Genomic DNA, 27,808 nt, shown 5'->3' with positions numbered 1-27,808 from the left:
TCTGTGCTAATGCAAATATGTTCATGTCAACGAGGAGTGTTAATTATGGTGATCACATAGAGAAAGGGTTATGACCCGTTTTAACAGCAGTCTGCTTCTTTTGCCCTTTCTCATTTACAGTAGACTATGTGCTTGGAATTGGTCAATGTGGAATTGGTCTGCTTTGCTGTCGCTGAATATTATTCCCCAGAGAGGGCAATATCTTGTTTGGTTGAATGAAACTCTGTAAGTGTCGCGCACGTCTTACATTCAGTGTTAATTGTTCTTTGTGAGGTGACGACATTCTGTGAATCTGCACTTCACATGCTAGGAGGGATGGTGTTTGTTGGCGTACTTTGATCTGCATTCATTGCAGAGAGCTTCCAATTCAGAAATGGTGTATGTATACTAGGGTTGGGTCGATTTCCGGTTTTGCCAGTCCGGTCCGGTGTACGAGCTTAAACCGGTTTGATTTTATGCGAACCGACTGAACCAGCATTTGTCATTATGAGACGTAGCCTACTGGCAAATTGAAAAGTAGCCTACATCAGCAAACGTGCCGACGGCGCTAAATCAAACTTGTATTGCATTAGTAATAAACAATATGACAACGTGATTAACATAATATTATGTTTGTTCATAAACGGAGTCACTAGTGTCTGAGTGCCAAAAAAAAAAAAAAAAGATTGACAGGCAGTGCGCAATTTAGTGCCGGCAACAAGGAGATCCAATTTCATTATACAACGGCTTGGCTGAATACTCGATTCTGATTGGTCCAAGGGTGGGCATTATTTCTCAGTAAAGGGACACCTTGGCCTTTAACAGTTCTAAAATCAATGTGCTACAAAATCCAGCATTCTAAAGCAGTTTAAACAGCAACTTTCGCATTTGAATTGTTGTTACATCCCCTCCCGTTTTCGATGTCCAATTTCACAATTGATGGCAACGTTGAATCACATTTGTAGTTACTGTTACTAGCTTTACAAATCGTCCCTTATTTGGACAGTAGAATAGGCGTTAGGCATTTTCATCCGTATGTTTGTGAACGATTGCATTTATAGTAACCACTGTTTTGAATACAATTCAATAGTTAGATAGCTAGCTAGCCGGGATAACAAGCATGCCGTGAGACCATTCTGACCTAAAACCAAGAATTTTAATATTGGCTAGGTGACAAGTGATGGCGAACCTATCATAAAGCTAGCTGGCATTCAAAACCCGTCTCAGAGGGTCTTAGAAAGACGTTATGTATACACTGCACGACCACACCATTTAAAAAGCAAGACAGTGCTAGGGAGATTAATTTGATTGACTTATGGTTTCATGCAGTTTTATTAAATAATGTAATTACAAAAATGGCCAAAATTGGTGCTAATTGTATGGTATAAAACGAGAAGGAACTATTTTTTCTTGATAGCATCATTGTTTTCATAGAATTACCGACCAGAGGTCTTTGCTTAACAACGGTGCAAATAGTACTACCAACCAGAGTTTTGCTTAACAACGGTAAAGCCGCTACACTCTCATTCATGGGCTCTCATTATGTTCCACTGGGGAGCGGCTGAGTCACGTGTGACGCCTAGTGGTAAAATTGGGTATTACCGGTCCGGTTCAGTATTTGGCTTAATATCAAACCGGTTTGAAAATTTTTACATCAGCCCAACCCTATTGTATACAAACCAAGATACTTCAATGGTTCTTTTCGTCAACAGAGTATATGCAAGAGTTGAGCACTGTGGATGGTGGTGACTCGATAGTCTTGTTTGGATTTCCAGCGCAATTCTTCATGTGCAACGAATACCTTAGTCAGTTTTGAACATCGGGCACGTAAGGCCACTGCATATTACCATCCTGGGCCCCACGTTGGATAGGGTAATTTTACGCAGATCAAACAGAACTTCTGTCCAGTCCAGTAATTCTTTGTCTATGCTTGGATTGTCCCATAATTCCCTCTGAAGGAGATCAAAGCGCTTTAACCTTGGAGGAGAGGAGCCCTCAGGACATTGCTTGCTGTTAAGGGCCGGCTGTAATTGGGGAAGCACTGTGTACATCTGTCCTTGGAAAACGTTTGGTTGCTTAATTATGTCATGAAATTTAATTGGCCCAAACTTCTAAGCATTTCTAATCAGCCACCGGAATCCAGTGTCATTTATTTATGTTGGTGTTTATCATCTCCATAAGGGGTTGTGGCAGTGTTATGGTTTGCAACATCTTGATTGCTATCTTTAAAGAAGTGGTAGGTTTTTGATAGGTTGTTTTGTTCTGCTGGCCAGAAGGATATGTGTGGCAGAAAACATTCTGGAGATGTATTCTGACCCAAGCACTCACTATGGATAATTTGCAACATTTTATTGTTGGCGTTTGACCTAGAGCACAGTAAACTTATCAGGGACTGGCCGTTTCTGATGAAAATGCCCAGAGGGGATTTATTCTGGTACCCTTAAAACATTCATATCAGGTTGAGTGCTGTTTTGTATATATCAGTGAAGTAAATGCTTTATTCAAACAAACTGGATAAAGCATTTGAATAAAGCATGCTCCTCGTGCATAGTAATGGGTATGACTCTTGGTTTCCTGACTGTGAATGTTATATTTTTCAGTCCGCGCTCCACCTCACCAAACACTTTTTCAGTTTCATGCACGCCTTTTATGGAAAGGATGCAAGGACACAAGTTGCGTAAATGACGCAAGAAGGGATCTGATTTAGTCACCATGCTTAGGCCACAGCCCTCCCGAGAGGCTTGGCATTTTAGAGGTATTACAACGCTGCCGATGTAGGTCCGTCTGCATTGTTTCATTAGATCAAGCCAGCTCAAATTAAAATAGCTCACAAAACTCCTTTTGGCTAGTAAGGGACACTTGTTTTGCTGTCACTGCACTGTACTGAACAGACTGGGCTGGTTGCAGGATGTTGGGAAAGCAGTTCTGGGACTATTTGTTCAGAGATTTACTGAATCTCAGATTAACCAAGAAATCATTCATTTTCTAAACCGTTTCCTAACCCCGAACACCCCCCCCCCCCCCTTGCTTGACCCAGACTTCATTGTCAGCTTCCTGTATGCAGTCGCTTTAAAGTCAGTGACATTTGCTTTCCTTGGCTAATCGGATTCACGCCTAGCTCAGTAAATCAGAGAGGCTGTGCCGTGGGAGCGTGCCGGGGACCTGGGAGCTGCATGGCCGACAGCCCTGCCCCACGCGGCAGTGACCCACCGGGTCAGGAGGGCAGCGCCCCCAGTGGTAATTATGGTGTCCCGCACGTCACGGCCTGCGGAGGGTCCTCTGTAAACACGTTCGTTGAGGCACGTTTGCTGCGACGGCGTGCGCTCTCCCCCACACGGCATGTGAAAGCCATTTCAGAAGAAAGGCTGGAAAAGCATTGGCCATGCAGGCTCTCTTTTTGCACACTGTACTGGCTCTGAAGAGCTGGTGCTGTAGAGCATCGGTTCCCAACCTCGGTCCTGGAGTACCCCTGTGTATGCTGGTTTTCCTTCCGACCACAATTGCAATCTCAGAATTTTAACAAGTTGTAAATTTTTCTTAATTTGGTGCTTTTCATGTTTAGAGGGATTATTTACCTACTGAAGCCACATAATGTCAAAAGAGCCATGAAAAATAAAATGTTCATATTATGCTTATTGTGCTATTGGTTTATCAATAGACTCCTGAACACGCAGCTCAACACGTGTTTATTAACGCAATGCAGATTTGGCTCATTATCATTTGCTTTGTCTTTGAATTTTTCATTATCTTCCAGATGGTTAGTTTTAGGTGCGATGTGTCCAGACTTTGACCAGTTAGAAGCCTGTTGATTCACCTCAGTCTTTAATTTGATCCGTTAAAAGTAATTTACTTTCTCATGTAATTGTTTGCCATGTAGCACAATATGCGCTGTATGAACATGGGAATTTTATTCATCACGGCATGCGTAGCTATTTCTGACATGATGTGGTCATGTGGGTAAATAATCCCTCTAAACATGAAAAGCTCCTTAAATTAATAAAAATTAACAACTTGTTAAAATTCTGGTGTTGCAATTGTGATTGGAACAAAAACCAGCATAGGCTGCAGAACCAAGGTTGGGAACCACTGCTGTAGAGGGAAAGTGGTCGACCTTAAGTAACCCCGTGTCATTGAGGCCGATCCCTGGGCTATGCTATGGACACGGTAGATCAGCAAGCTTACAGGCAAGGAGGAGTCAGTCAGCCTAGTAGCCTGAGAGCTCTGCTTTATCATTGCTGTGTCTGTGGATAGACTGCTAAAATGGCTACTTGTTCGAATGAATCTGATATTACACAGAACAAACTTTCAGTGTAAATAAGCCTTGAAATTCCTTGAGGTTCTTTTGTACAAAGCAACTGGTTTGCATTCATGGGAGTTTTCACTGAATGAGTTTGGAAAGAAGTGTGTGATGGCATTTTAATGTTTTTAAATAAAATTTATACTTTTTTATTATTAAAATTATGTGATTAATAAAGTATTTTATATTACAAAGCCAGTCCATGCCCAAGTCTGTAATAGTGCATATGAACTACGGTAATGAAATATGAAAACACAACAGGTTCATGCTGAAATGAGTGTACAATATGGATATGGATAAACACATCACTGGATATAATTTCATGTATGAGTAAGGTTTCCAGTAGCCTAGGCCATGATGATTTGAAACTTAAACTATGGCTCTACCGAAAACCAAATACTGAATGTAGTCTAGTTTTGTAGGCCTGTTTTGATTTCTAACTAAACCTTGGGATGCTGTTTTTCCTATGCATTGCACAACTGGTGAGAATGTCAGTAGATCCTAGTCTGCTGATTTTTGAACCTGTGTAGCTTTTTAATGTGCTGTTGGCATCTCTTGTAGGGAAGAAGAGTGAATCTCACCCACAGACATGCCAAACCATGTGCCTTTTCTAATTAAAACAGTGTGCTCTTATGCCAGAAAGAACAGTAAAGATTTTCATGTAGATCAAGCCAGCTCACATTAAAATAGCTCACAAGTAAGGGACGTACTTATTTTGCTGTCACTTCACTGTAATGAACAGACTGGGCTGGTTCCAGGATGTTGGGAATGCAGTTCTGGGAATATTTGTTCAGAGATGTACTGAATCTCAGATTAACCAAGAAATCATTCATTTTCTAAACCTGAGTTCGTTTTCTCCCTGTTCCTAAGGTATTGGCTAGTTCTCATGGCTATACTTGTGGGATATTAGAAAAGCCTGATATCTGTCTCTGGCTGCATATAGGGCCTATTGCTTGATGTCTTTATGAGGTAGAGAAAGGTAGTGAAAATGCATAGGACAGCAGTAAGATTGTGTATAGAATGTTTGCATTTTACTGTCTTTGTGTGGTGAATTGTCAAAAAATATAATGACTTTTAATAAGTATACATATAAGCATGCTTTATTGGAATGCTCTTTGCTTAATTAGGCAAATTTTCTTGCTATTTGTGAACGAACATTTGCCTTTAATAGCAGTGTCCATTTCCACTAAGAGGGTAATCCTGCTTCCAATAAAAGTAAATGTGTTTCATAAAATGGTGATAGAAACTGCATTATTGTCGCATACATGTGTAAGAATTGAAATAAGTTACTTGTATTTTTAGTTGTAGATTTGATTCAGGTCATGCAGTTACTCTCGTGATGCTTTGTAGAAACCTGAAGAGGAATTTAAGCCCAGATAGGAATTCCTTTGAAGTAAACTAGCTGTTCAAATGAGCAGCCAGAAGTGATGAGCACTGTGGTGCTACCTCAGTGTGTGCCTTTTAGAAAACCCTGATGTGAAATGCAGGGATGTCGTGAAAAAGGGAAAAAAGGGAGGAAAATGTGAAAGAGGAGTGAGGTCTCGGCATCAACGCTTCAGAGTGGGACTTCTGCCAGAATCTGAAAGGCAGACCTATAGGGAAAATAACATATAGCCAAAAAAAGATAGCCTACATTTGTTAGCACTTTTGTCGGGAAGAAACTGCTCGTGTATAGGCAGGGCCCAAGGCTGTGTGTATGAACGTTTAGTCATTACAATCATGGGGAGGAGGGTAAAGGAACGCAGAAGAGAATGGCTGAGTTAGATGTCGCTGGCTAAGATTTTAGAGGCGTTCTCTTGCGAGAGGTGTGTGAGTTCAGAGTGTGAGGTGTCTGCGGTACGTGTGGGATGATGCGTAGGAGGCAAAAGGTTGTTGAGATTCTGCAGCGCTCCTTGTAGTCTTGCTCGGTTTGACGTCCAGCGTCCTTTGTGTGGGAGTAGGGCAGCAGTACTGATGCTAATTTGGAGCCTGATCTCACCCAAGAAACAAATGATTGATTGCTGAATCCGTATTATAAATGGCCTGCCTTTGACACTTGGGAGTGTTGTGTTGCATAGTTAGTTGGTCTGAGGGTATGACTCACGCGTAGTTTGCCTCTGACAATGCCCTCTGTCTTTTAGGTGCATTGCGGCATCTGTATAAGTAAGAAATATGTTTGCTTTTGCCATTGCATCATCCCTCTATATTTCACAAAAACTCGGTGGTTGGGCAGGGCCTTGCACCCAATGTTTTGTAGCACAAAAAAGTACGACAAAACAGTGATGTTCCCTCAATACGTTTTGGTGACTTCTCCCACCTGACCCCCAGGTATAGCTATAGCTACAAACCGAAGCTGTGCCACACAGGCAAACAATTTCACACTCCACTGTGAAGTTTTTGACTACAACCAGGCCGAAGAAAGGGTCGGCATCCACAGCCCGAATCCCTCAGCCCTCAGTCCCAGGTGGCCGTTTTTGCGTGGGAGTTAGAACACTGTGGATTCCGTAGTCTTCTCTTCAATCAGTAAGCTGATCCCTCTCTCCCATTGATTTCCCCTGTGCATTAGTAGTCAGCAACTGTAATTATGTTACCCAGTGAAAATTACAGCAGTCTTCGTCCGGGATCTCTAAATAGAAGAACTAAAAAAACTATGAATCTTGGTGGAAGTACTGTGCTGCATTGCTAAGCGTCTATTTCATTTACTTCTGCATGACTGTAATTAACCCAGTATGTAGGCTACATCCTCAGTTTCTTTGGAGGTTTATAGTTTTTTGATGACTAAAACTCGTAACGTAAATGCAGAAGTTTACGCAGTTTGGCATATGAATCACACTTGCTAGTATTAGCCTAAAAGAAGGCAGTCTGTCGTGTTTTCAAACTTGAATGTATCATCTGTGAAAGATCTGCGCGAATCACCTCGTGATAAGGAATTCTGCGTGGATTGTGCGCGGGTTGTCAGGGCTGTTTTCCCGTTTTACTCGACTCTGGCACACAGCCGGCTGGGCTTGCTTTGGCCAGATCCTCCTTTCCTTTGTGTACGCTGTTGAGATGGCCTTTGGCTGGCCTGCAGGGAATGCGAGGTCCTCTGGCCTCTGTTCCTCATTAACTCTCACTTTGCAGCCTGGCTGATGGCTTCATCACTGATGTCTGGGCCTGGGCCTAAAACACACCAAAAGAACTGAGTCACATCAGCTTACATTTCATGCATCCCAGGCTCAGTGCATATGAAGCGTTGCCCAGTCCACAATAGCTGCTTGAGCTCGAGATCTTTGTTACCATTCTGTTGGAGTTTCCCTGGTTGGGCCTCCTAAAGCTGGAGGGGCTATCTTGTGGTAATAGGAAATGTAGGCAAATTTGAACCTCAGTAATATCAGAGAGGAAGCTGTTTGTGTTGGTTACAGTAGGTCACGGGTATGATGAAATCTGGTTGTCACCACACAAGATAGCAGTAACTAGAAGTTTTGCATCATTTATTCACAGATTATGATGCCACATTCTCTTCAGCTTTGTTCTGACTGATTTATCTATTATTCATTTTATATGCATGTGAGGGATTGCATGAAAGTTTCTCTGAGAGTCTACTATTTCAGCTATTTCTTTACCTCAGTGCGAGAGAAAATGAACATTTTACCCTTTAAACATGAGGTGACTAAGCTTCAGTAACAAATATTCAGTAACACTGAAATGACAAGAAGGTAAACACATGGGGTTTATTTCAAAACAATATTTACCATAATTTTTTACGCAATTCTCTTTTTTCCTAAGGTGCCATGGAGCAGTTTAATGTGAATCAGCTGTGCAATTTACCTTTACCTTTCCACCTATCTGTGTAATTACTCATTTCTTCTTGAGAGTTACTCATTCTGCTTATCTGCTCCTCTTTTTCTCCATAAGAGCATGTTTCAGTGGCTGGTAAGTGTTAGGCTACAGCGAGTGTTAAGACCGCTGTGTGGCTGGGTACATTTTTCTGTGATTTAAATGCACAGCTGCGTGGCTGAAGGCGGCCTTGGTCATGTTACAGAGTGAGAATGGAGAAAATACGTTCCAACAATCATAACTGGCTCACAGAACTTATTTTCCACCATTTCTCATGACATATTTTCCAAGTGTGCAGTTTCATAATGACATCCTCATTCTTAGAGTATAGTGGTGGTAATGGGTATTAAAATATAACAAAACCCTTGTCGGTTTTTTAACTCCAACACTAGGTCACCAGTTAATATCTTATCATTAATTATAATAACAGCGAGAAACTAGCAAAATACTTCATGTTTTTAAATCAATAGAGCCCACTTATTAGAATAAAACTTATTCACAGATAACTGATACAGAGACATGGATAGAAAAATATATATCCTGCTTGGTTGCTTCTTCAGGGCTTGCCAGTCCACTGCTGTGTGGTGGTAGGCTACTTTGTCTGTGTCAGAATCTATGGCCACGTGATTGGTCTTTTGTCTGTGTGCTGATGCAGAGGGGACTCACGTGTTGACTCTTTTTCCTGGGCTTCTGTCTGGCAAAGATCTATTGGTTTGGCCTTTTAACCAAAACCAGCATTCAGGTTTACTCTGTATTTTGCTTTGCTAGTAATGTACAGAACAGCTTAATTTGCCTTGTTTCACACAATATCCCAGTATGTTATGATGCTAAGGAATCTGTTTTGAGCTGAAACAGAGGGGAGTTGCAGAGCTCAGAGAACAAAACAGAATTTGACTAGACATCTATTGAACTAGACGCGGACCCCATCTGTCTGATCAGTTGTGCTGACTGGCTGATTGGGAACAGGAAATCCATCCCGCAAGCAAAACTGTCGGTTAGCCTCCTCAGTGAGGTGGGGGTTCGTTCCTCCTTCTCTACCACTGTTTTGATTCTTTGGCATCTTTCATCACATCCCTGCATAAAAACAAACACTTTCATCACCCTCTACTGATGCCCAAGGACGAGATGGTCCAATAATGAATGCAACAACTGTGCACTATCCCTAGGTTCCAGGCTTAAAATTGAGGGTATCTCTTTCATGCCTTGTTCAGACAATTGGACAAACAGTAAGGGAAAGTCACAGAGTGTGGCTGTTTTGGTATAAAGTACCCAAATAAAAGCAACCAACTGCCAATGTAGTGATTTGGAATGGTCTTGTCAACCAACAGGTGAATTGGATAAGCACAGGCCTGGTTTGCTGTTGGTGTTCCACAGTGCTAATCCTATTTTAACCCCACCTTTCTTTCTGTTTATGCTCAGGCTTTGGATCAGGACCGGACAGCATTGCAGAAGGTGAAGAAATCCGTCAAAGCTATCTACAATTCAGGTCAAGGTAAGAGACAGCTCTTCACTTCCTCTTGTCCATTTTTTGTGAGATGGAATTGCCTGCTCTTTGACCCACAGCTAAGGTATTGCACATCGCCTACCTTTTAAAATATGTTACCTACACTTTCAAGAATCTCTTTATTAGGGGTGCATCGATCAATCGCTCCATAACACACGATTAGTAACCAGCAGATTTTGTGTATTCCAGTTTTATGTTCCGGTTTTTAGAAATGTGATATGATGTCGGAAATAATGCCGTCTGAACATTTTCAGTATTGACCGTAAGCTACACTATTCTGTGCGCACACAAATATAATTCAGTTCTTCATCTGTGTATTCTGGTTCAAATAAATGTAGTCGGCCAGCAAAGTGAAAAGGCTTGAAACGGCTGATTTTGCTTTTAAAAAAATCTGCTATCGGAATTGGCCATAAAAAGTCATGATAACACCAGGGTTTTTACTGGAGGATGTTGGATAAAATGCTTTTCTCTAGGTTAAAGCAGTGTTAAAGCAGTGTTACGCAGTGTCAAACCTTGTTTGAACCAAGAAGTTGGTGACTTTTTGCCTCTGCGTTTATTTTTTCTGTTTTTGTATCCTTTCAATGTTTTTTGTTGTTCTTTGAAAATCGGAGAGCCTGTTCTCTCAAGTTGCGCTACTCGCTGAGTCGCCTGCTGTTCCTTCATGTCCCTCCACCGCTATCTCCGCCGGGCGCTCGTTCCCCCCCCCTCCCCCGGGCGCTCTTCCACGAAGGCCTTGCCACGGCCTGCCGACCGTATCTTTTTCACGATTCGTAACCGGGGCGGCTGATGCACTGCGGTCACTCACATATGGCTCTAGCCTCTGTTGGCCGGGATGCCAGCATGGCCTCTAGGACATCGAGCAGCCCGGCCACCGCCTCACAGTCCAGATTTAGCTCAGTGCTGTCTTCTCTAGTTTGCGATCAGAAAAATAAGCAGTCTATAATACAATGGAGTCAACAACAACCTTTGCAGAACAAGGCTGCTTTTGCTTTTATTGTTCTGTACTGGTTTGCACGGCCCTTGGAAATATTCCCAGTTTGTTTCGCAGGCGTATGGTGAGAAACAGTGCAATTTGCTGCTGTTATTAAAATATGCACAGGAATCTGTTTGGCATCAGTGACTTTGTCCTCTGAGAAGCATTAGGAATGCAGTTTCCCTGGCATTTATTTGCACTTGCATTGTATCATCAAACTATGTTAAAATTCCCTGCTTGGCTCTGCATCAGCTTACTGCATTTGATATTCTCAGGAGCCCATATGCTTAAAAGGACTGTTCACTTTCTGGAGTTTTTCAATATTATTTCAGTTTTAGTGTATGTGTTTGAATGGTTCACACAGTTGTTGTGTGTGATGAAGGATATTTTGCTTACTGAAGTTTCTGGTTAAGTTACTGCCAGCTGTATAGTGGCAGGTGTCTGGGCATTTGGAGGCCCATTTTCTGGCTAATGCAAGATAATACAATTCAGTTGTAAGGAACTCCAAGGACACTTGTACAGTGATGTATGTCAGTATGTCCCTTTAAGACTAAATGATTTCATGCTTTGCCGTAAAACCTAATGTCACAAGACCCTGGAGCAGAAAGCATCACTAGCATCCATATTGATTCAATTTTAAAAAGAAGCCTAAAGTTATTTTATCAATAAAATAAAATTCAGGAACACGGTTTGGTTGACCATCACAAACCAACCTTGAAATGAACATTGACGTGATACGTGTTTGGTACTTCAAGCTGAACTCTTCTGTTTTTCATTAACAAAGTCGATTTTTTCCCCAGAAAACTTCACATTGATCTCACAAAGGATTCAGATAGAAAATCGAAATGAGAGTAAAACCGTTATGTTTTCTTTGGGAAGAGTCCATGGCACCATTTCTAAGAGCCATGTAAGGCCTCATGCTCTTTGATGGCTTGGATGAGATTTTGATTGGATGAGATTTTGATTGCTAATGGTTACATGGATATACAGGCCAGCCCACGATGCACAAGGTGTTTTGTGTACTGATCCAGAATGTGACAATCCCTCTTCTCAGTTCTGTCCTTTTTGTATAAAAAATGGATGGTAATACTGCTCAAACAAGGTCTTGCCACATTGCTTAGATGTTTGAAAGAACGAGTGTGACTTGTAGTCTTCAGTCAAATAACGTATGGATGATTCTACTCCTGGAAGGGTGAATTGTGCTTCATTGATGTCATTGGTCTCCAACAGCTGAATGGCTCCTCCTGTTAAGAGGGATGGATCATTTCAGACCATGCCAACACTGACTGTGGTCAGTAGCCCTGTAGGGTGGTACATAATTGGGTTATAGTGTCACTCAGGGAGGGTGGATTTCAGTTGGAGGGTTTGTTATTAGTTCATTGTCCCCCAGCATGCTCCTCTGATTGGTTGGGCACTGATTCGTAAGTAGGCCAGTCTGCTTGTGTCAGCTGCACAAGTGCGCTTCAGCGATACAGTTCTGTGCAGCTCATCAGAGTGAATAGAATTGCTGGCCGGTAGCATGTGCTTCAGGGGAGTGTCCATGCTTTTCTGAGCCCTCCTGGATTGACAGAGGAAGCCATAGCCATAAGTACAATTGGTCAGTTGTTTTTTGTCATTTTCAAACTGTTATTGATGTATTGTGATTATGCATTTTGATTCCTAATTTAGTTTTTCTTCCTGTGGAAGTCCTTAGAGCCTCAGTCCATTATGACTTAGCATGGCATTGTTTAACTAGAAAGACTGGTGATTAGAAGGGTGAGTCCAGGTTGACTCTCATTCATAATGTGTTTTTATTGTTACCGCTGATGAATAAAACCGCAACTTGTTTAATAGGCTGTGGTTTCTGTCAAGTCTGGCTTCCTGAGGGTCTTGCATTCTTGCAAATGAATGAATGAAAAAACATTGCTTTGAAAGAGCAGACTGCTGTACAGCTCTGTCTTCCAGACTCATTATCATTCTTTTAAATTATATGATGATGGTCCAGGGGTAAAATAAATAACGTGGAATGTAGTGTAATTTATTGCGCTGGATGATTAGTTCTTTTCCAATGCAGAAGATTTAGCTTTCCGCTGCCCTGGTGAATGCATTGAATTCCGCTGGGCTCTACAGCTGCACATGTTTATCTCCCAGTGAGCTTCCCAAACACTGCATCTTCTCAATGGACATCCATTCATTCACTGATAACAATTCAGTGGCGAGCTTCACAAAATATATTTGGAGCTCACATGTCTGCTGTGTCAATGTTGCTTTTAGCCAGATTTTTATGCAAAAAATTGCTAACTACCTACGTGCAGCTCTCAGACAGCCACAGTCATTTATGTTGCACTTCACAATGTCTAAAACCGAAAATTCATGATGGGAACTTAAATTAAAATTAAAATTCCCTCTTTTGTCAGAATAATTATGTTTGCTACCCTCAATTTTCTGACTGTGTTGCTTGGAAGAAAATGAGGCACAATCATAATGGAATGGCCGTTTTCACTGTACAAACGTATAGGCTATTTCTCACTTTTACTTGCAAAATAAACATTGAAGCTTTATAAAATAATATGTTTGTGTCGCCCCTAAATTTTAGATTGTGCCCGCCTATTTTCTGGCTTCTTCCTGTCTACACATGAGGGACATCATCACATTCAAATTGGCCATACATTGTGGCCAGGCATGTGATGTGATGTACCTTGATATTTTCTAGGGAGGGTATAACAAGCCATGCTAAGCTAAGACTACTTTGAAAGCCTGGCATTAGGTGGATTTACCTCTCCTGACCCGAAGGAGGCGACGGTGAGTATTTTTGCCTTTTCCAGGCTGTGAGGCTCTCCCCCGTTCTCACTGGTATGAATTAAGCATGAAATGAATTGGTCAAGCCAAAGAACTGGCTGGAGATGCTGGGTTCAGATTGGGAAGTGAACCCTCTGCTGAGGTCGACCTCTGTCCCTTGCATGCACATGTGCAGCGGCAAACGCAACACTGGCGCGTTGATCCAGCCAGGACATGGGGGGGGCAGGGGGTTTGGGATGGAAGCCTGGCCCCCAGCCACAGACCACACTGTCTCCCATTTGGGATTATAGGCTTTCCTGAGTACGCGGCTCAGCCAGGACCTCTCGCAAACTACGTCCTCTCCGGGCAGGGATATAAGCAGGGTCTGTTTCTGCCAATCCTCTCTGGGATCGTTTCCTCGGGATGGCCTTTAAAAAGGACATTCCCTGCCGGTTCTCTGCGGTATCCCCGCATTCAGCTATGCTTCGACAGAGCTGACTTCAGCTCTTCCAGTCCGGCACCCATACGTCGGGCTGTTCTCAGAGTGTGAAATTAACACCCGCCACCAGCCAAATACTGGTAAAATTTTGATTGTGGCTTGTAAGATTTTCTACTGCCGTCACTTAACCAGGTAACAAATCAGGTTGTGTTGTCTTGGAAAAGGTAATGCGGCTGGTAAAAATGTTGAAAATGGCTGGTGATTTTTTTTAGAATCCACAAACTACTCTGACCAGTGGGTGAAAAAAGTACATTTAATGCCCTGGCTGTTCTCCATCAGGGTCTGTCTTTGGCAGCTCTGTTTGGGATTACTGGTTATGGCTATTCTGGTGTGGAGTCAATTCAATCAAACCTTTTCTGATAACACTGTCTGTGCAGCGCAGTAAATATGTCCTTTCTGGTGTCTTTGTTTTGGCTGGGAATGCCACCGGGATCACTGTTTTGGCCGTTATAGTAACAGCAATATCTCTGACCTTTCCTTTATGACGGACTGTACTAAGATTAAGGTTTATTTGGCATCGTCTGTGGTTTGCCTTTAAGGCTGTGATGTCTAGCAGCTGAAGGTCAGTGTTCATACACTTAGCATCAGAGAGAGTCAATCCTTGGGGAATTACCAGAGCATTTCGCAGAAATACTGTCTGAGGCTTTGAAAGGCACTTGTCTTACCTTCCCATGTCTGCATCTGTGGTGCTGTGTTGAATTTTTTTGCTAATGAACTAATTGCACCTTTGCCTCTGCCTCCATGGAGAGAGGAGGTCTTCTTGGTAGGGTTGTGTTCTTAATTTTGTTCACAGAATTTCAGTCTGCAAGAAGAGGTGTACCCTTATTTACTACTTTAATTATAAGGACAAAACCGAACGGGGATACATTAACATCCACTAAAGAAGCTACAGGTAGCAGCGTGCACTGTTCATAAACCATTCAGGGATGATTTGCTGCTTTTTAGATTTGGGTATTTTTAAATACCCTCCATAGTATTAAGTCTTGAGCCACCTGCTGGCTCTAATGGATACTGCATATTTTGGTGTTTTGGTGTGTGAGCGTGTGTCTGTTTTTTCCAATTTTGTAAAGACAAATGACCTAATAATGTCACTCTGCCAAGGGACTCAGCCCCATAAAATTGGTGAATGAATCCCAGATGAGGGCTGGATAACGGAACAGGACAGGGCTCAAGTGCTTCGAATCCTCCCTCGGCCTCCTAGTCCTGCAGAGTTAGCAAAGGGTGGAAAGGGCCATGCAGACGGCTTTGGACTAGCGTTTGGTGTTATAATTATAAACACATGCGTATCCTTCTAGCGGTTCCTGTCTCTCTTGTGTGGTAGAAGCGTTATTGTTTGTGCATGTAGGTCTAGGCCTATTCATTACCTCATTGATGTCACTGATACAGCCCTCATCTTCCGCCTGTGTGAAATTGTATCTGAGAGTTCAATGCGAAATTTACAGTGACCTTTACAGAAGAGGATTCCTCTCCGCTTGGTTTTAACTTTGTGCTCCTTTGAAGTCTCAGATTCCGGCTTAACCTCTTGTTTCATGCAGATGAACAGAGAGGGACTTGTCATAAGCTCTCTGCGGCTGCACGTGCAGTGGGAAGTCCAGCCGGATCAGATAGGAACTTTGGAATGGACCACCGAGAGCTAAATCTGAATTCTTGGGTTTATCCCGGATTGGGGTTTTGCCTTCCAGTTATAGCCTTGTCCCTTCCCCCAGGGCAGTCACCTCTAGTGCACACATCATTAGCTTGTGGATGGAGAGTCCATTATAGACCATGCAGTCCAGTCTGCATACGTGACCACAGCTTAGCTTAACCTGGACGGCCAGGGGAGATCACTTTTAATTGCCAGATAAGTTAAGAATGTGTCTAATTAAATCCGGGCTTATATATAATGAAGCCCTGCCCTGAGTCTTGCATTCTTCTTGGACTAGTCTTGTAACCTTACGTTTATTATGTTGAACAGAATAGTTGGATTCCAGGGATATCATGGTAATGAATGACAAGCTGATACAGGAGCTGTGCATTCTCATTAAAGACATGTTAAGCTGATTTTGATTGAAATTTTTGAAAATATAGTCTTCTCACTATTTTATGTTATCACATTAATGCTCTTGTTCTGTCCACAGACCACGTCCAGAATGAAGAGAACTATGTTCAAGCACTGGACAAGTTTGGCAGCAACTTCATCAGCCGGGACAACCCTGACCTGGGCACAGCCTTTGTCAAATTCTCCACCCTCACCAAGGAGCTCTCTGCTCTGCTCAAGAACCTGGTAAGAGCCCCTAACAGTGCTGGTGCCACTATTTGGGAAAGGCTAATGTGGGAAAAGTTGGTGATGGACATATAGAAAAAGTTTTGAAGCACATGCCAGGCAAATGACTGACATTATGGAAATTATTAACAGATCCATCCACGTTTCATACAGAACAGCCATAAGCTGCAGTTGCCTTGATGAAGTTTGACTGGGGAGGGTATGCTTAAAGCCACTTTCTGACAGCGAGTCTTTGCTTAACATTTGTCCACAATCCATCTAAACCATCAAAGCTCCCTGTTGAAAACACAATTTTATTGTATGAGTGCCAAGTAGTGAGACTACTGGGGAGGCTCTCTGTTGAGAAAGTATTTCAGATTTCCATCTCCCCACCCTCTCTACAGTAATTTGAACGTTGATGGATGGCTTTTAGACAAAGTGCTGGTGTTTGGTTGAGTGTGTTTGGGTCCTTGACGGAATATTTGTATTTGGAAGAATATTTGAAAGATTCTGTTCTGCGTGGATCTACTGAAGCACAAATGTGTTTCTCACCCTGGCATGATGTGACCCCCAGCACCTCCACCCCCTCCAAAGCTGGCTTGTGTTTAAGTGTGAAGGATATTCAACGTCTGTGTAAGGTTTTTTCTTCTTCTTTTTTTTTTTTGAAGGGCGGGGGGGGTTAGCAAGAGAGTTGGAGTTTTGGCACCTACCCGCCCTGGACTTACCGATCAGTCCTGCCTGAATCCAGCTATTGTGTTTGCGTTGACACAATTGTCTGTTCTTCCTTATCCCATGTGTCTGTCTCGAACCCTCGGCAGAGACGGCAGGAGTGAAGTAGACTCCAGACCATGAAATTGCAGAAACAACATGAGTCGCTGCCGGTACCCCCACCCCACCTGCTTCTTAATCATTTGTGTGTTGACACCTCCTGCCTGTAGGAAATCATGCGTTTCATCCCAGGTCCAAATGCACTCAGAAGATGCCAGATTTTTGCCATTATTACCTATTGCAGTTCAATATATTTCCAGGGAGATATTTGAATTGTGAAGTGGTAACTTTAATATTTTTTGTTAGCTTATAATATAGTTGATGTGACATTTTAGAGGTTGAAGGTTCCCTGCACAGTGACATATATACTGCCTTTGGTGGTTTTGTGTTGCCCTCCATTTGCCTTCAGCGCTCTATGGCTTGTCAGTTCTGAAGGAATACTTATATGTTGGCACCTACTTGTGGTATGTACTTGTGTTTTCCTTTTGAAGAACAAGTGGAACACGCTTCCAGGATAATAAAGCATTGTAGGTCAGCTAGTATCCCAGCATTCCACCTCACACAGTGAAGGACAAAGAAAGGCAGAGATGGCTACTCTGCCTCTGGTTATATTTAGCATGAATGTAGGAGCAAACATTCAGCAAAAGCCAACAGAAGATTGATTTTCTCTGAGATGCTCTTCCTGCAGCTACAGTAAGGAAACACATTAGAGGCCATTATACCGTAATTGCATTGAACAACATGTAGTATATATTCCAGTAGTAGCAGAAAGTTTTCACCCCTGTACCTAATTAGAAAGTGCAAATCTAGATCCATTGATTGGACCTCTGGAGCAGAACCAAGGTCGATCTGATTTGTACTGTATAGGCGTGTAGTATTTGTGGCCTACTTTGCTCTTAGCGCATACCCTTGATCAATGTTACAGACTAATAAGATTGACAAAAAATATTGAAATATTTTTTCCTGGGTTGTAATGCATTTTTTCCTGAAGCTGTTTCTTGTTGCAAATAGCCAATGACCTTTACTGCTAGGCAGTTGCATTTCCTGTTCTCAAACCCTGTTCCAGGCCCATAACAAAGTGGCTTAGAGCTCAGTCTGCCACAAAATAACAGCCACCTTCCCTCGACTTCTGAAACGTTGTGCAGGAAATGGAAGCTAACACCTTATTTAAAGATTACCGGTTAGCTTCTGGGGGCAGCCATGCTCAAGTGCTGTTTTTATTATCAGGATGATGAGCTGGGATGCACTAACAGCAACACATTGCCCCCAATAAGTGTGTCTGTCTGATTTGGGTTATGCCTGTTACAATTTTATGTCACTTCTCGCCATAGCAACTGAAAACTGTCAGCAGTATCTGATACTGGATCAGTTAACCGAGACCAAATTCTAACCCCAACCATTACATATTGGAAATCTGAAACTGATCTAGGGTCAAAGTGTGAAGACAGAATCTTTCTGAATTCACGTCAGGCAGGTGTGGGTCAGCGGGAGGGTTTTTGGCTTGTAGCCCTGAAGTATGGGGAGGAGAGGGCATTTGCCTGACAGGTCTTCTCTCAGCTGACAGTCTTGGTCAGAACTGTAAGTGCTATCCATGTGTGCCACAGTGGGAAGCTACCCAGGCTGAAAGTTCTTATCCATCTCTGGTAATTTTCAGCATTCCCAAGCAAAACGTGTCTTCTATGAAAAACAGCTTACACCTTCTTTGTTGTCCTGTGCTATGACGCTTGCTTTGCGGCCATTGGGGTCGTACCGTTAGGCAGCAAGCTAACGGTACGACAAGCCTTGTTTATGCTTGCTTGTTATATCTTATCATTGGCATATAGCTTAGGCTGAAGGATCCATGTTTGGAAAGGTGTGAGTGTGGTATGGATTGTACACTATATGACCAAAAATATTTGGACACCCCTTGGTCTGGGGCTACTTTTCATTGTTTAGGCTAGGCCCTGTATTTCCAGTGAAGACCAATATTAATGCTACAGCATACAGTCACATTCTATTCTGTGCTTCCCCAACTGTTTGGGGAAGGCCCTTTCCTGTTTCATCATGACAATGCCCCTGTGCACACCAAGGTCCACATAGAAATGGTTTTGCCAAGAACGGTGTGGAAGAACTTGACTGGCCTGCACAGAGCCCTGTCCTCAACCCCATCCAACACCTTTGAGATCAGTTGGAAAGCCAACTGTGAGCCATGCCTAATTGCACAATCAGTGGTCGACCTCACTAATGTTCTTCTGGTTGAATGGAAGCAAATCCCTGCAGCAATGCTCCAACGTCTAGTATAAAGCCTTCCCAGAAGAGTGGAGGTTGTTATAGCAGCAAAGGGGGGACCACCTCCATGTTAATTATCATAATTTTGGATGAGATCTTAGATGTCAGGTAAACACATACATTTGGCCATGTAGTGTAGGTGACTATGGTCAGCTCAGGATTAGAGCAGTACTCCATGTCTGTATCTGAAGAAAAATGGGATTCTCTTTTTTGCACTTCTCTTCACCATCTTGAATGACTATGTGGTGTAATGGTTAGGAAACTGGGTTCATAAGCTGGGTTCATAAGGTCACAGGGTTGATATAAGTACTGCTATATACAGTTTTGATATAGGCCTATAGGGTATACTGTCATACAACTGCTATATACTGCATTTGTCCCCATGGGCAAGTCGCTTAACACGCATTGCTTCAGTAAACATGCATAAATGTACCACACATAAAGCTGAAGCCATGGAGGCTTCTAAGCTAATAAATAATTCACTGACATGTAATGTAGTCTTGTGGCAGAATGTGCTGGACATAAGGTCATATACTGTGAGTACTAAAGCAACGCTGCCTGTTCATCTATGCCACTTGGTGTGGGGGTGGCTAATGGCTATGCTTCACTGGAGGTGAGATGTTCTTTCCCTCAGATGTGTCTGTGTCTTATAATGATAAGATAACATTTTATTTTAAGGACTGTTCATAAGTGATAAAAACCCTCATACACATATTACAAAAAGCCATTTATTTACAGTACATTTATTATAACCAGCTTTGCTTGGACTTACAAAAGAAGTGGCTAAAGAATTGTGACAAGGTACATTCAGTGTTTTACTGTCTGTCGCAACAAATGGATTTGAAGATTTATTATCGACATGAAATAATAGATTTTTAATCAAGCAATTGTTATTCGTTTTTTTTTTCCCCCCAATTTTGGAAAGCCTGGTGATATCCATATGCTTATACCATTGAGGAGTTGTTCTAAGAGTCTTTCCTTATGGAGCTATTAATAAGACTTATGAATGTCCCTTAGAATGAACTATTGCCAATTGAACAAAACTCCAGTTCACTGTTCGCTGACAGATTAGCAATAACAGCTGATTTAAACATGATGTAATGCCGGCCTGGCTTGGCTTGGCTTGGCCTCGGTTGTGCCTGGCATGCTCAGCGCTGGACCAGGAAGCGGGTCTGCGTTCAATTACCGACAGGAGCTGACGACACGTGAAGCCTGGCCATCCAAAACAGGACCTCAACAGACCCCCATTCTGTTCCTCTTCAGCTCTGCCAAACCCAGGCTTTGAGAGCAGGTGCTAATTTTTACATTGGCTTGCCAACTGATCTTCGGCGCAACGATATTCCACAAGCAGCGGTTGGTTCTGTCAAATATCATTTGTGAGAGCAGAACTGTATACTGTTTATCGTCACAGCAACTGCCCGCCGGATTATTTGATATCGCGATTTTCATATCCTGGGCATGCTGCTGAGTTGAGTGTTGACTTTCTGAAGTCCTCATTTTTGTAGGGTTTGTGATTATTCAAGGACTAAATTACTAGCATATTCAAACTTTTATACTGCGGTGAACTGTGAACTGCAATACAAGACTCCTTTTGGGACTCATTGAATGGAGACATCAGATTGCGAGATATGCGTGAGTCAACGAGACCAAGTTAGAAGTCTGAAATCACTTCTTTTGTATAACCAGTCAACCCACATATGCCTCAAGACCAGCGTATTTGGCACTGATGAGTTTTACTCCTTCTCGGGGTGAGGGTCTTTGTTCTGTTGTGAAGCGCTGTTTTTGTGGAGCACCACTTATTCCATGACCGTTCACTCAGGTAGAGCACAGGAAAAATTGGCCCTGGTGGAGGGGGAGGGGTGGGAAAGGATCAATCTCCATTTTGTAACAGAGAGAACTGAGGGGATGCCACAGGGGTCAGAGTTCTTTACCCCGTGACCCGGTCGCGGATGGTGGCGCATTCTCCAACGTGGACGGCTCCATTTTATCGGAGCCGCCCTCAGCTCAGTTCACGTTGACGGGACCACGTCAGGGGTGGAAGCCCCACCCGTCTCTCACCTCACCTTTTTCTGTGTGAAAGCTGTAGGTTCATATCCTGCTTGTGGATGGGGTTCTGCCGGGTCTCCTGGGGCGGTGCTTTCATTATGTTCCCGTGTCCGGAGGTAAATTAACTTGTCTGCGCTGCCGTAACTCAGGCTTGTCCTGCTGTCGCTCTCTTCTTCCCAACAGCTCCAGAGCCTGAGCCACAATGTGATCTTCACCCTGGATTCCCTGCTGAAGGGAGACCTGAAAGGAGTCAAAGGGGTAAGATTTAGTGGGCTTCCGCCCTTCCGAAAACAACTCGGGATGGCCCCTGAGCGCGCATCAGCGCCTCAGGGCCCTTCCCTTGCCGAAGTCGAGATTTATCTCTTGCCACTCCCCCTTCCTTTTTCAGGGGGGAGGGGGGGCCATCTCCACAGTACACCCCCAACTTCGTTAAAAAGCCTGACCTTGTAAATTCGAGAAGCGAACGCCGGTCCCCTTTGAGCAAAGGCGCTCGACAGATGAGTCCCGTTTTCATTAAGTGTGGATCCTCTGCCCGGTGCAGGCCTTTTTTATGCTGTATAAGCTCCTAAATTTAGCTAGCCCCTTTCTCTGTGTGCCGTGTCACACGCGGCGCGTCCTCTGAAGAACGCCCGCGGGTAGTCCCGTTTCAGTGCATTTAATAATGGAGCTGAGCCATGTTTCTTCTTCGTCTAAAAGCAAAGTTACTAAGGGATTTTTTCTTTTTTCTTGGAAATATGTTGGCATCGGTAAACACACAATAATCCCTCAGTTTTAGGGGCAGAAAGGCACAAGACAAACAAAATGAAGTGAAGTAAACATTACTACACAATGCTTATTATTGTTGTTGTTCAACATAGATATTATCAGGACTTCCACCCTTATGTGTAGTCGTAATAGTAGGAGCATTATTTGCTGTAGTGAGGGTAGTCTTTACACGCGGTGTTTTTGTAATATAATCTACCGTTTCTTATCTTTTATTTTGCGTAGCAGGCCACCCCACCTCCGTTCTGTAACGTCATTCGGTTGCCGTGACGGAAACCAATCGCTCGCCCGCATGCACAGTAGACGAGGCCTGCGGTCCGCACGCTGCTCTCCCTCTCCGCCTTTGCATCCCCGCACACTGACTTAGCAGAACCATACCCCAAAAACATGCTCTCGTTCGCTTCTCAGTCCGATTTTATTTCTGCTGACAGCCTCCATCGTGACTGAGCAAAGCCCAAGGGGAGGTTTGCTAAAAAATAAGACGCCGCTGAATGTTTCCCATGATTTTAAAAAGAAGCCACATCAACCACATACCTTTATTAATGTTTTTGCTAGACTGGGAAAAAGCAGGAGCAGGTTATGCTGTTGTCATTGGGTGCTGCCTGGCATCTTGTACTGACTTTGTTGTACACATACCATGACTAAGAGCAGAAAACTAATACATGAATGTGTCGCTGGTGTTTTTTTGTATTGCTTTAAATAAACAAAACACTGAAACAGTTTTTTTTTTTTAACTTAGATTTTCCTGATTTTCCCATTAAGTGACACTTATGCAAATATTTATGTCCCATAGGTAATGGTGTACATGCAGTCACACTGATTTTGTTTATATTAAGTTTATACCTATTTTTTTTTATTTTTCAGGATATAAAGAAGCCATTTGACAAGGCATGGAAGGATTATGAAGCCAAGTTGTAAGTTTGTGCATTTATGTGTATGTGTTTTGAAAGCAATTGTGTATTCTTTTTGGTTTGAATGCACAGAGCCAGATTTACTAAAGGATTGCAGCTGCATTTCCGATGCAGAAGCAGTTGCTACGTTGGATTTACTAAACTGTTGCTATGGGTCAAAATCGTTATTATGATGTAATTTGCAGGGATTCCATCACTCAGTGACTTTCCTTTTGCTACATAGTTAAATGTGTTCATGCATATGTAGACCAGGAGTGAATGCATTAAAGCAGCCTGGATATTGTGTGAATTAGGCCAATTAGCTATTTCGTATAATTTACTAAAGCGTGCGTTAATTGCAACTTCCCTCTTCGTGTGATAATTTTTTGAACACCGGAAAGCTGGTGCTAATTTGTCTGCGCTGATGTAGCCTACAGCTACACAGGATGCTGGAGAAGGGTGTCAGGTGTTCTCGGCAGTTAGATTAGTTTCCCTTGTGGGCTGCACGGGGTGGAGATGATTGAATGCATCCTCTGATGCTTAACAAAAAGAGGACAGAACTGAAACTGTTTCAAGTTCGTTCTCACTTATTTTCACATGTAATAGCCTATGCAATTTTTTTTATTTAAAGAACGCAATACTTCTGTTGAAGTCATCAGCTGGCAGTTGCATATGCTAGCAGCAGCTAGCTGACGTGCATAAAAATTCAGTCCTTACTTGTTCTGTGTCCAGTAAGGGATATAACTCTGAAAACAGTTTTACCTACAAATGCTCTGTGGGCTTCTCCTGGCACAAGTTCATTCGTGTCTATTCCTTCCTCCCCAATTACTTGCTCATTTTGCAGGGATTTTTCCACCTGTCGTTTTATCTGTATCAATATTCTTTCCTCAGTTGGAGCACCACCTTTATTTTTTGCCCTCATGAAGTTTTTCTTTTGCATGCTGCCTAACATCATGCCATCTTTTCTTTGCATCATCTGTTGTTTTATTACACCTGATGAATTAACTTTGTATGTGATGTCACTAAATTTTTGTCATGTCCATTGGTGTTTTGTTCCTATGCTGTAATACAGGATTATGAAACAGTAGCTACCTCGTTGACCGTTACTTATGTTTCCTGATCTGTAAATTTAAGTTTTCTTTTTCTTGCGGTTCGCTACTAGTACCTGTTTGCTCCCTATACATTTCTTTGTGGCTTGTAATCTGGATGTGTAAGCATACCATATTGTTTCTGAACATTTTTAATGGGTGTCTCCTACCGCAAAATTGTGAATTTATTTGATTGCGTAAATAGAACCAGTCTTGGTAAATCGATCGTTAATGTGTCAGTATCTAAGACTGCAACAGAGCCGCGATACAGAGAATGCTTTTGCACCACGAATATTTCCTTAGTAAATCTGGCCCATAGAGTATTGAATTCAGTCCTGTGCTTCTGTCTGAGCTGTTCTGTGTGTTTTTGTGCTGTATCACTCCCGAGAATATTGCAGTGTAGTGAATAATATTGTCACTTCTGAATATTTGTGCTGATTTTGACGTCAACAGAAAAACAATGAATGACTGTCGCAGGTGTTGTTGTCATCATAATCCTAATCCGGTATTGAAGTGGTAGGCATATTTTAGAGCCTCGTGGGTACAGTGTCTGCTTTCATCTCTGTCGGCTGGGGGCTCAGTCCATGACAATATGATAGCGACTTGAATTAGTGACCCCCAGGGTCTCTCTGTTTGCCACTCGGATTAAAAGAGATGCCCTGGGGGTAATGGTATTGTGGTAGCCTGCTGTTCTGTCCAGGGGGTCCAGTCGTACACAAGCTGCACTCAACAGAAATGGGATACACTTTATTTGATTATATGAGCCAGCGCCTTGGGCATGTCTCGTGTGCCCCTTCGGATTTGTCATGGAACAAGCTCTTCAGTAGAAATGGAGTGCAAGCCCAGTTGTTTGAACAAATTCACGTGTCCACTCCCGAGCTCGTAATCAGGCTGCACTCAGATTGGACATGGTGAGGGGCCAGCAGTTCATATTAACCCCTTGTTTCTGATGCTCATGGTTAAATTTGCCTTAATCCTTCTATATTTGTGAAGCATTGGTCATTAAACTCAGGTGCAACAGCTGTCGAGGTGGTGAGAATGGGAGGACCGAATACTGAGTCGATGTCAAAGATCCGTCCTCGTGCTACTCTGGACCTGAGGGTTCCATCACCATGTGCACCAGCAATAGAGCTTGGGTTGCGCTCTGGTTTGGGAACGTTGTCTGCTAGGTCTGGCTCTATTCCTCATAGAAATCAAGTGAAATAAATTATGTTCTCATAAGCCGTGATTTGCTCTGCACAAGAGCGTATGCTAATCGACTGTAATGTAATGGGATGCGCTAAGATTTAATTTGGTCAATCTTTATCGCTTCGCTCATAAATCCAAAATGCCCGACGGAGTGACATGTCCATGTCCGTAAAGAGACGGACACGATGTTCCCAACTCAACTGATTTAATTAGGCAGCAGTCCGTGGGAACACAAGCATGTTACAGAATGTTCACGGGGGTTGAGGTGGAGGATCCTGCCCTAATTGGATGGCTACAACAATATTGTTAAGAGACTTGATCAGGAAATTTATGGACAGAGTCGAAAGCAGAGAGATGAACAGAATAGGAAAGATGCTGGCCTAGTACCTTTGTTATTCCAAATCACTGTTCCTCCTATTTATATGGAAATTAGAATTCAGCTCCTCGTCACTAACAGATTTAATTAGCATTCATTTAAAATAAATTCTGTTTTCTTTGTTCCAAAAATACACTCATCTGTTTTCCTGAATGGTCTTGAGACGTGATGTCCCATCCTATTCTGTCACGTTTGTGGATTTTGTGGCAAAAACCTATATCAATCAACAACTGTTTCAATGTTAGTGTTGCGGTGTGGTTGTTACAACATCATGAGCAAGTGTAAGCGTAAGTGTAGCCACTGCAGATTGTAACTTAACATCATTCCAAACTGTGGGTCTTTACAATAATGTTCCCTTAGCACCTACAGACATTGGATCTCAATGCATGACTTTTTCTACAGTCATTCTGCCGTCAGAACTTCTGATAATTATTTCACTAGATCAGCGGTGGCCACCCCAGCCGTGAAGATGCTGAGCAATTAAGCTGATTGCTGTTTTGATGATTGCCGCCTAACCTGCATGATTTATTTGTCTGCTTGTTTTTTTTTTGTTTTTTCAGCACTAAGATTGAGAAGGAAAAGCGCGAGCACGCCAAGCAACACGGCATGATCCGCACGGAGATCACTGGAGCCGAGATCGCCGAGGAGATGGAGAAGGAGCGCCGGCTCTTTCAACTGCAGATGTGTGAGGTCAGCTTGTGTGTGTCCGTCAGCTGGTTTACCGTTAGTGTGTTTGGTCTGTGGCAGAGGTCAAAGGTCACATAAAAATCTAGTGTGCTTATCAGTTCCTAAAGTAAACAATTAATACAATTATCGCTTTGTATAAAAACAGAACAGTGGTGACAAACACATGAGATTTTTACATATTATGCTAGTACATTGATATTATGGAGGTCTTGCTTTTGCACTTGCTCTACAAATTAAAAGTCAAAACATCTGTAAATGTATGTGTAAATGACTATGAAGACCATCCGAAGTTAAACAAATGTGGTAACTGACTATTCAGCAATGGGGATTAAGAACAAGGTGATATAGGGTCAGAACAATATTAGTCTTTTTCTGAAGCGAAACTTCAAGGAGTCTCAAGAGAGCACTCGATGGGTTATCGATCGCATCTTCTCTGAATTATGGGTACATTATAGAGAAACCAGAGTGTGAACTGGTTGTGATTGTTAGAACAGTTCATAGTACTTTAAATGTGCAAAAGCCAGCTGTGCCTATTAAATTACATAAAGGTCCTTTGCTCTGAAGGAAGTACTTACATTGTACGTATTACTATTTTAATTGGATCAACACAAGAGACCAATAGCATTGCCCCAGTTGGGAGTAAATTCAATAAGGAAGCTTTGTCTGTGAATATTGCTGGAGATCAAAATTTGATTTTGTTCCCACCTCATCCGTTGCCTTGGGGATGTGTAGGAGGAAAAACATTGCTCACCAAAGATTCAGAGCACCCGTGCTCTATAAAAATATTCAACTCAGTTCAGTTCAAGAACTGAAATTATTGAAAGCATGCTAACGTGCTATGTCACACAGACACCAAATTCCTGTATTTCTGACATTTACGATAACTGCCTGGATGAACCCGAAGAGCGCTGAAGTAAGCTGTGCACAGTCACAGTGGGCTGTTACACTGGCTAAGTATGAGAGCTTTGTTCGCGTGTACCCTGGGAAGGCATCAGCAATGAAGTACCTGCCAGAGTACCATAGAGACAAGAGCTTTGCTAGTTTTGGAGAACATCAGTAATTTCCCATCATCTTCTGTACATAAACAGATTAAGGTGTACATTCTAATATTCAACTATATCTGTGCAGCGAGACCCAAAGGCTGTCTTTAAATGAAGTCAGTTGGGCTAGATTATTAATCTCAGATAAGGAGCAGACTCACAGATCGGGGAATGGACATTGAAACCACAAGTGCACAGAGATTATCATGCATACACAAGTGCAAATTTATTCACACAAGCACAGAATGCAAACATGCACTCATTTGCACAAGGACAGAATGCAAACATGAACTCATTTGCACAAGCATAGAATGCAAACATATACTAATTTGCACAAGCATAGAATGCAAACATACTAATTTGCACAAGCACACGATGCAGACATACTAATTTGCAGAAGCACACAATGCAAACATGCTCATTTGCACAAGCACACAATACAAACATACTAATTTGCACAAGCACATAATGCAAACATGCTCATTTGAAAAAGCTCAGCATGCAAACATTTACTTATTTGCACAAGCACACAATGCAAACATTTAAATTTGCACAAGCATAGAATGCAAACATATACTGATTTGCACAAGCATAGGATGCAAACATAGGCTAATTTGCACAAGCACAGAATGAAAACATTCTCATTTGC

At 42.5% G+C, this 27,808-nt stretch overlaps 1 protein-coding gene across 3 annotated transcripts in view; it reads left to right on the top strand.

Annotated features, from left to right (window-relative positions):
* Positions 1–27,808, top strand: part of asap1b (ArfGAP with SH3 domain, ankyrin repeat and PH domain 1b) — a 110,639-nt gene that overhangs the window by 42,744 nt on the left and 40,087 nt on the right. For all 3 annotated transcript variants that reach the window (XM_064330829.1, XM_064330831.1, XM_064330830.1), the window contains exons 4-8: positions 9,491–9,563; positions 15,922–16,067; positions 21,312–21,386; positions 22,755–22,804; positions 25,993–26,122. In XM_064330829.1, the coding sequence (XP_064186899.1) occupies positions 9,491–9,563; positions 15,922–16,067; positions 21,312–21,386; positions 22,755–22,804; positions 25,993–26,122 (474 nt within the window). The remainder of the gene's footprint in view (positions 1–9,490; positions 9,564–15,921; positions 16,068–21,311; positions 21,387–22,754; positions 22,805–25,992; positions 26,123–27,808) is intronic.

This window comes from Anguilla rostrata, chromosome 4 (assembly GCF_018555375.3).
Source record: "Anguilla rostrata isolate EN2019 chromosome 4, ASM1855537v3, whole genome shotgun sequence".
NCBI classification, from domain to species: domain Eukaryota; kingdom Metazoa; phylum Chordata; class Actinopteri; order Anguilliformes; family Anguillidae; genus Anguilla; species Anguilla rostrata.
The sequence above is the reverse complement of the archived record's forward strand: the minus strand, read 5'-3'. Positions and strand labels throughout refer to the sequence as shown.